The sequence below is a fragment of the Tupaia chinensis genome, unplaced genomic scaffold (genome assembly GCF_000334495.1).
Source record: "Tupaia chinensis unplaced genomic scaffold, TupChi_1.0 Scaffold148607_1, whole genome shotgun sequence".
NCBI classification, from domain to species: Eukaryota; Metazoa; Chordata; class Mammalia; order Scandentia; family Tupaiidae; genus Tupaia; species Tupaia belangeri.
In genome coordinates, this window is record NW_006208456.1 from 3,125,752 (window position 1) to 3,134,795 (window position 9,044).

At 56.9% G+C, this 9,044-nt stretch overlaps 1 protein-coding gene across 2 annotated transcripts in view; it reads right to left on the reverse strand.

The window, feature by feature from the left end:
* The window catches only part of PGF (placental growth factor), a 14,948-nt gene extending 13,839 nt beyond the window's left edge, over window positions 1-1,109 (reverse strand). For both annotated transcript variants that reach the window (XM_006170554.3, XM_006170553.3), the window contains exon 1: window positions 698-1,109. In XM_006170554.3, coding sequence (XP_006170616.1) covers window positions 698-784 — 87 coding nt within the window. In that variant the 5' untranslated portion in view covers window positions 785-1,109. The remainder of the gene's footprint in view (window positions 1-697) is intronic.
* Window positions 1,110-9,044: the final 7,935 nt, after the last annotated feature.

The window sequence follows — 9,044 nt, forward strand, 5'->3', positions numbered from 1 at the left end:
CTGGGGCTGGGGCCGGGGCCAGGGCTGGGACTCCAGGGCAGCAAGGCAGTGCAGTGGGAAGGGAGCACATTGGCTTTGTCAGAATTTCACTGCCCAAGCTGGCTCCATGCCAGACTCACCCGGCTCCTGGGAAAAGGGCCCTGCTCACTTCCCCAGGCCCTGCACTCAGGGCCTCCAGCCACCCACCCAGGAGAGAGGACATGGCGGGACCCCTTGTCTTGCCCCAGCCCACCCAGGAGTCCTACGCTCAGCCTGAGACCTGGTGGGGGCAGGGCCCAGTTTCCCTACCACAGCCTTGTCAGCCAGCTTCCCCTGCCACTAGGCCAGGTCAGAGGTCCTGGGGTGCCTGGCTGGTCACAAGGCTTCAACTCTGACCACAAGGCCAGAGGCCCGCCTACCCAGGATTACTGGACAGATGCTTTTAGCAAAGCCACTAGGGCTGCAGGGGCCAGACAGGAAACTTCCCTCCCTCCCTGTGGCTTCTCTGCCCCAGCCAAGACAGCCCCCCAGAGCTGGGGACAGCCCAGCCTGTGTCTCCTCCCAGAAGACTCAGGTCTTTAGCTTGGTCCCTGGGAAGAGTGTGGACATCCTCGCGACTGCTGCCCTCAGGAGCAGATCTATGGTTTCAGAGCCCCTGTTTCCAGTGCTGGGATGGGAAGGTCAGAGCAGCCAGTCTGGGGGTGAGGGTCATTCTTACCTGGGGAGGCACAGTGGGCAGTGCCAGCCCAGCCAGGAGCTGCAGGAAACAAGTGAACAGCCTCATGGCCAGCATCTTCTCAGACATCCTCAGCCAGGGGGCTCCAAGGAAAAACCACCATGCTCGTCCCCCTAGGGGAGTCCCTGCACAGAAGAGCTGAGTTGGGGGGCTGGATGTTCCGCTCACCGCTGTCCCTGGGCCCCTGCCGATGGCCTCAGCATCCTCTGGAATCCCTGGCGAATCAGGAGCCCGCAGGTAAATCTGTACCGGGGAACCTGCTGGGGAGCGGTCCGGCGGGGCGGGCGGGCAGGGTAGGCAAGTCCCTAGCACGGCCCGTCGGACGTCCAGTGCGATCTCAGGGCAGTCGCCTGAAGATGCAGTTTCCTCCTCGGACAGCAGTTCTCATCTGGGACTGGAGCTGGTCGGCAGCTGCATTTCTGGGGCTGTGAGTGGGGGCGGGGCTGCCGGCCCGCCCCGCCCCGCCCACCGTCGACGAGGTTTCAGTCCCCGGAGCCGCGGATTGCGGAGCGGACCCGACTTGGCCGCGCGCAGACCTGAGCGCGCTAGACCTGCACTGCGTGGAGGGGGCGCTCCTGACCCACTGTCCCGTCGGAGCCCGGCCCTCGGTGAGCGGCGTCTGGGCGCCTGCTGACCAGGCAGCACCGGTGTCGGCCCGCTGAGAGGGCCCACGACTCTGCCCCCGCTCTTCTGAACCAGTTATTTGGGGTGGGGGCACCCAGGTGTGGTGTCCAACGTCTGCCATCAAGACAACTTTAGCGACCTCTGCAAGAACGGCAGAGCCCCACGTCCCTAGGAAGGCCCTTCATGCCCACCTGACGCCATTCCGCAATCCTTAGGGTGGGGTGGTGGTAGTGGGGTTTGTGAGAGGATTGCTCACTCCACTTCATAAATAAAGAAACCCAGCCTCCGAGAGCGGCCGTGCCTGCTCGGTTGAGTGCACTCACGCACTCCTGGAAACTGTGAGTGCCATGTGTCTGCGTGTCCCGGGAGCTGCAGAGACGAACCCCACACCAGGGACTCGAGCCCGCTCTTCACCCAGGATACTGCCCTCCTGGCAGGCACTGACACAGCAGGGCAGTAGGCCACTGTGGGCTGCCCATGGACACCCCTCAGGGCGCCTGGCTGGGGGTGCCAGCAGTTCAGACCGAAGCAGCCCGGTCACACCAAAGCAGCCCGGTCACACCCTCCCTGCCAGGTCAGCACACCTGGGTAGGCAGTGGCCTCCCTGGACATCTCCTGGAGGTGGAGGAGGAAATGCTCCAGTGTGGCGTGTGTCTGCACATGTACCTAGGGGGCCGTGTGGGTGTGTATGTGCTGTGTGTCTGAGCGTGTCCACTGCACACGCTCAGACTGAGTGTGGGTTGGGTCTCTTTCTTTTGTACCACTACCTGCTTGTCTCATTGTGTGTGTGTAAGTGCTGGCTGTGTCTCTGGGTGTGTCTGGGACTGTTCTGAAGTCTGTTCCAGCGGGGCGAGCTGGTGTGCCTGCCTGTGTTTTGCACGTGTGTCTTTCTCTGGGCTTCTCTGCGTGTGCATCTCTCTGTACAGCTGTGTGTGCCCCTCTTTGTCACTCAGTTGTTCTTTACTACCACCACCCTGCCACTCTCTGTGCCCAGGTCCTGGCTAAGAGAACCTGGTGATTCGGAGTGACGAGCTGACTGGGCCTGGGGCTGGTGGGTGGCTGTGGGGGAGGAGAGAGGCCCACATTCCAGCCAGGAGCAGGGAGGCCAGAGCAGCCCCAGGCCTCACCCCAGTGACCTCTGTGTCCGCTGCCTTCCTGCCCACCCACGAGGGGCTGTCAGAGACACTGCCTCCTTGCCTGGCCAGCCCTTAGCCTGAAGGTCCAGGAGCCAGGGGGCAGTTACTGGCCAGCTAAGTGGGGGCTGCAAAGAACGTTCCTGTGAGCTCCAACATGCGAGGGCTCTTGGGGTGGACAGACTCCTTCCTGGGCCCAGAGTCATTATGCATGTGTGTGAGGGTGCGTATATATGTGTTTGTGGCTATCCGTACCACATATGTTTGCCCGTGACATATGCATGTGTTTATGTGTGTTTTTGTTTTAGATTTGGGTTTGTGTATGTAGGCATGGGTGTGTATGAGTGTGTGTGTAAGAGTCATAGTGTATATACTTATCTATAACTGAAGGTTTTGAGCACTAAGCATTGGGCGTATTTGCTGCTAACTGTTGTATGGGGTTGTGCCATGGGCTATGTGTATGTTTATACCCATCCATTAATATTTTTAAAATAATTATTTATTATCATTACTTTTCAATTTTAACCAGAGAGAGAAAGAGAGAGAGAGCAAGCCATCAGGTCCAGGACTCGAACCACGGTTGACTATGTGGGAGTCCAGTGCCTTTAACCACCACACCACCTGCTGGCCCCCCCTTTCTTTTTTAAGAGAGTCTTATGATATAGTGTGTGCTCCCCAGAGAGACAGAGAGAGAGAGAGAGAAAGAAAGCGAGAAATCACCCACTGGGCATGCCACAATCCCTTCCCCTCCATTCTCCTCTCAGGATTTTGGACACACAGGCACATGTGCCCAGCGTGAGATTTAAGCTGCTGGGTCTGGGGTTCGAACCGCGGTGAACTACATGAGAGTCCAACGACGTAACCATTATGCCATTTGCTGCCCCTCCCCCCATTCATTCTTTCTTACCTTCATTTCACACACAGTGCTTTAGCCCTACTCTGCTCCAGGCACTGCCCAGGTGTTAAAGATGAATGTGAAGGTGGCCTGAAGTTTCCATTCATGTTTGTAGGTGCCGGCCTACTGAGAGGGCCCATGGCTCTGCCCTGGCTATTTCCAGGCCAGCTGCTTGGGGCGGGGGCACCCAGGTGTGTTGAGGTGCTTAAAGCCAGGGCTGCTGAGGCTCTTTTTTCCCTCGTGAACAAAATCAATGCCTTGGGCAAGGTCTAGGAGTCCCATGAACACACTTCAATCTTCTGTCACTAGAGTGGGGGCCATACCCTATACACCTGGCTTCCTGGTTGTGAGATGACTTAGCTACGGGAGGCCAGGTGACAGAAACCCAGCAGACTCCAGAATGTCCATGGGTGGAATCAAAACTTATTCTTGCTTGTGTCCAGTCTGGGGCAGGAGCGCTGACAGCCCTGTTTCCTCGCACTGGGGTTCCAACCCTGATCAGCCATACAACCTCGAGTAACCGCTGTGACTTTCAGAGCCCTCGCTTTCTCCATATGGACGTGAGAACAGTAACAGCACTTGTTCACACAGCGGGTGGGGACTGATAAAGCACTTGGGTGTAAGAAATGGCCTCTGTTGGGCATGATTTCTACTTCAGTTTTGATTCTTATTAGAGAAATAAAAATACTACTATTACAGAGCAGAGTCTTTGCATGGCCACGAGACAGAGCGAGAATAAAGCATCTTGGGTTGGCGGGTGGTGTGGTGGTTGAGCCACTGGACTTCCACATGGCCGACCACGGTTTGGGGTCCTGGACTCGGTGACTTGCTTTCTCACTTTCCCTTTCTCTCTCCCTTTAGTCAAATAAACAATAATAATAATAAAAATAAAATAAATAATTATTTTAAAAATGTCAAAAAGGAAATAAAGGAAATTGCGCTTTCGCCCGTTGCAGAGGAGAGACTGGGGGAGGGCACCACGCACACGCACACACTGATTCTCACCGTCACGCCGCGGCACCACGCACACGCACACACTGATTCTCACCGTCACGCCGCGGCCGTCAGTCCTCGGCCGTCGTGGAGGCACTCTGCGTAGGTGAGTGCTGAGGGGTGGCAGGTCAGTGTCCACAGTTCAACCCGGAACCACGCATCACCACAATCACTCGCTGTTTCGGAAGAAAACTAATATTTATCAAGCACCTATTTTACCGCCCAGTGCTTTAAACACTTCAACTTACTGAATTTGGACCCTAACCCTGTGAGAAGGTTTTAATTATTCCCATTTTGAAGATGGGAAAATGGAGGCCCAGCAAGTTTTAGTGACTTGCCGATAGTCATTTAGCTGCTGAGGAAGGAACAGCGACGGGAGTCAGCCTCGATCCTTCTCCGAAGCTCTTTCCAGTGTACGTGAGCTGAACTGCAAGGATTCAAAGTCAGGGCCAATGCCTCAACCCTTTATAGGTCTTCCCTTTGCCGGAGCACAGGGGTGCTTTACAGACCCTGAACACTTGATGTGCAGGAGGGCCAAGCCCTGCCTCAGGAGCTGACCCTTCCAAGGGGGTCTGGCTAAGGCAGACAAACATGAAGGGCTGGGCTGGGAACCCTGTTTGGGCCATGGCAATTTGGTGGATCTGGAGCAGCTACAGATGCCAGTCTGCATGCCAGGCTGCCAGGCTGCCAGGCCAGGCCTTGGCTCCCAAGGCTGCCTGTAGACACAGGGCTCTCTACACCTGTATTAGTCACAGCCTTAGCCCGGAGCACCTGCCCTAACCCATCCTGACTTCTTGGCGTTCAGCTTCCTGACTCATGCTCCCATTTAGGTCTAGCTGTCTTGACCCTCCGAACTTTTTCCCACCCATGACTCCTTTTCTCTTAACAAGTTTAGCATCTGCCTCTGGAGAGATGTCTTAGGTGACTCTGGATAAGCATTCTCTCTTTTCTTTTATAATTTACTTGAGGGTGCGTGCACTCACAAGACACACACACACACACACAGAGCGTCCCCTGCTGAGCATGGGCACACCACGATCTCTTCTCCGTTTCTCCACCCTGTAGGGATTGGGGGCACACGTGCATACATGCCTGGCATGTTTTTAAGTCATCAATTCTGGGATTCAAACTACGAGGTCAGCCATGTGGGGTCTGGCTCCCTGAACCACTAGGTCATTGGGCTGGCTGCACACCCTCTCTTTCTGATTCTGACCCTGAGCCCTGATCTCCTGGGTATGGCCAGAGGTAGCCAAGAAACAGTGCAGGGACCGGGGTCAGCAGATGGTGTAGAGGTTACGTCTCTGCTGGACCCAGTGGCTTGAAAATCATACTGGGCATGTGTGCCTATGTGCCCAAGATCCCAGGAGGAGAATGGGGGAGAAAAGATTACAGTGTGGCTATCCCCCCATCCCCCAGGAGGATGATTTCTCACTTTCCCTCTCATCGTCTGTCTCTGTCTCTCTCTGGTGAGTGCACATGCCCTATGGCAAAAATCTCTAAAAAAAAAGAAATAGTTCGAGGACGTAAACTGCCCCCTTCCCGGGTGGCAGAGAGAGCAGCAGTGGGCCGCTCTGCCCAGGGCCTTTCCACTGGGGACGGTGACATGCTTTATGGCCAACAACCCCCGTCGCCAGTGAGAGAATGCTCAGTTGGCCTCCTCTGCCTTTTCCTCTTACCCTCTGGGCCCACCTAAGCCTCAACCCGAGCCCTTCTCTCCAGGCACTTCTTCCAGGCAGGAGTTGCTGGCTTCTGGGTAAGACGCCCCTCATCCAGGGGCCATGGCACCTTGAATTGCCCTGTCATCACAGCACCTGCCCTTGGTAGACTCACCCAGTCACTCATCTGTCTTGCCTCAAAGGCTGCCCCCCTGAGAGGGTAGGGGCTATGGGTCTTCACGCTCGATCCCCAGCACCTCGCTCAGTGCCTGGCACGTAGCAGGGGATTCTTTGATCTGTGTTGAGGCGGACCAGTCCTCAGAGACTCCTCTTCTCCCCACAGGGGAAGTGTCCCAAGCCTGCCCATTGCGTACTTGAGTGCCCTTGAGTGCTTCAGAGGTCCGCCCTCCTAGACGCCATACTGGGGACCTTTCAACTTGTGTGGGCCTCTCTGAGCAGGGCGGGGGGAGCGTGATGTGGGAGACCTGCCTCCCACCACTGTGTAATCTTCTGCTGGGATGGTCACCACAGCCCCGCCAACCCCCAAGGGACAAGACTCATGCCTCGGGCTGGACACCAGAACCCAGTGGGAGGCCTGGGGTGTGGCCGAGTTGGAAGGGGGCCAGGAGAAGAACCATGAGTGACCAAGTGGTTCCCAGGGGTGGGAAAGAAGATGGTACCTGCCACCAGGGCTGGGAACAAGGAAAGCCAGGCGAGGTGCCCACAGCCTTATCCCAGGCCTCTGGGCGACATGTCGTCACCGAAGGAATGGAAACCTGTACTTTGGGAACTTGGCAGCCGGGCCTGGGTTTTTCGTGTTTTCTGTAATTATTTCCCTTTTGTTCTCCCTTAGTATTTAGTAAAGCCCTTTGTGAAAATGCCAGCCGGTCTCAGCTGTGCTAAGAGGAGTGACAAAGGGGGACTTTGTGTGTGCTTGGCCCTGAGCTTTCATGGAGGGACCTGCTTAGTGGTGGCAGCAAAGTCGAGCACACCGAGGGCACCGGGAGGCTCTGCGGGCCACAGTTTCCCTGACATCCAGTCTCCTTCCAGGCTCTTCCAGGCCCTGGCCTGGGCTTTACTACAACCTGAGTGGGTTGGAGGGCTGGTCGCCATGGCTACTTTGAAGGGGTGCGTTAGTTTGGATCCTGGTGGGGTCGAAACCCAGAGGCTGAAACTCTGCCGTGCTCTGGCTCCCTCATGGGGGAGAACACAGTCCCCTCCCAATAATGGGGGCTACTTGGCAAGTTGCTGTTGAAGAATCAGACGCGTGAGCAGCCCCGGTAGCCTCCTCCCTCCCCTCCCTGCTCCAGGACCGTGGCCCCCCGCTGGTCTGCTGCCCCCTCCCACCTGCCTGAGACCCGCCTCACCCTTGTTCCATTGGACTGTCCTCCGTTCTCCTCCAAGCCCTCTCCTCCTCTGCATCTCTCAGCTGCTCTGGGGCGAAGGGCCGAGGAGACCTTCCTCCTCGGGAACAATCGGCCCTTTCTCTGGCTGTGTAAGTGATACACGAGAGAGGAAGCTGTTTGTAACTAATCGGCTGTGATGTGGAACGGAGCCTTCAGAGAACTGAAGGGCCCGCGGACAGCTCGGGGCTGTCCCGCCTCTGGATGACAGCTGAATGGATTTGCTCCTCGGTCTGCAGACGGGGACAGCAGGTCACCCCTTCTCCCTCCCACCCATCCGCTCTGCTGGTGGATGGCAGCGCCTGCCCACGGAGCTCCCACCATGTGCCAGCCTCCTCGCTTCACATGCTCCATAGACGGACATCTCCCGACCACCTTCAAGGCAAGTATTCTTGTCCCCAAGTTTCAGACGAGAGGATGGAGGTTCAGAGAGCTAAAGTACTCGTGCAAAGTCCCACAGCCCACAAGCAGCAGAAGAAAGAGGGGTGGACCGGCCTGGCCGAGGCTGTACCAGGAGGCAGTCCCTGGGCGGGGACGAGAGCCTGCCCCTTCCTAGCTGTGGGACGTTGGACAACTCTGGGCTTCTGAGGCCGTCTTGGGCTGGCTGTGTGGCTTCACTGAGAAACGGAAGTCGCTCACATAGCGCAGAACACTGAAGTGCTTGATCACATCAGCAATGAGGACTGCTTCCTGGAGGAGAGAAAGAGGTGGTCCCGGTGACCACCGAGCTCCAGCAGACTCGCCATGGCCGCCAGTCAGGGAAGCTGTCCCAGAAGCAGAGAGGCTTCTGGGTTATCCCTCCACCCTCCAAGGGCTGGAGCTCGGACACCCCTCTCTTCAGAGAGCAAGGATCTGCAGGGAAGACGAAGCAATGGGGGCACCCGTGTCCCCTGGCCCCCTTCTCTGTGTCAGGCACTAAGACGTCATAGATCGTCCCAGTTCCTCGACGGTTTCACACGGTTATGAAGTAGCATCCAGGATCCACAGTCAGGGTGCAAAGCGCTGTGAGATAGTGGGTGGGGAAGATGCTGCCGGGGTGCGTGTGTGTGTGTGTGTGTGTGTGTGTGTGTGTGTGCACGTGCAGAGGGGACGGGACCAAAATAAATATCGGGTCTTCCCCAGTGAAGGGTCTCAAGCTCAGCTGGACGGTTCTGTGAAAGGGGGGAGGAGGTGGGCTCTAGACCCTGGGCCTCCTTCTTCTTGAGGAAGGAGATCTTAATGCCCCGGCCACGTCTTCACAGTGGCTATGTGACAAGAGTCTTCAGCAGGGATTCCTCCAAAGAGGAAGAAGGAAGACCTGCTTTCTGGGTGGCCAAAGGGCCTTTCCGAGCAACTTTGGGAGGACCCGGGGTCTCTGTGTATCTGGAGGCAGAGGCGGAGGAACGAGCTTTTGGACCGTGTCTAAGGGCTGTGGTGTCCAGGGAGACAGCTAGTCTGGCCCCAAAGGCTGTTACTTGGTGTCTCAGAGCTGGCAGAGGGGTGAAGGGCCTGAAGTCCTCACTTGGCAGGAAATACAGTGTTCACCCTGACCCCAAGGACCCCAGGGGTGACAAGCGGCTTCTCTTCTGGTCAGGGTGACATTGTCGCTGTTACGATTGGGAGGCCAGTGGAGACAGGATGACTGAA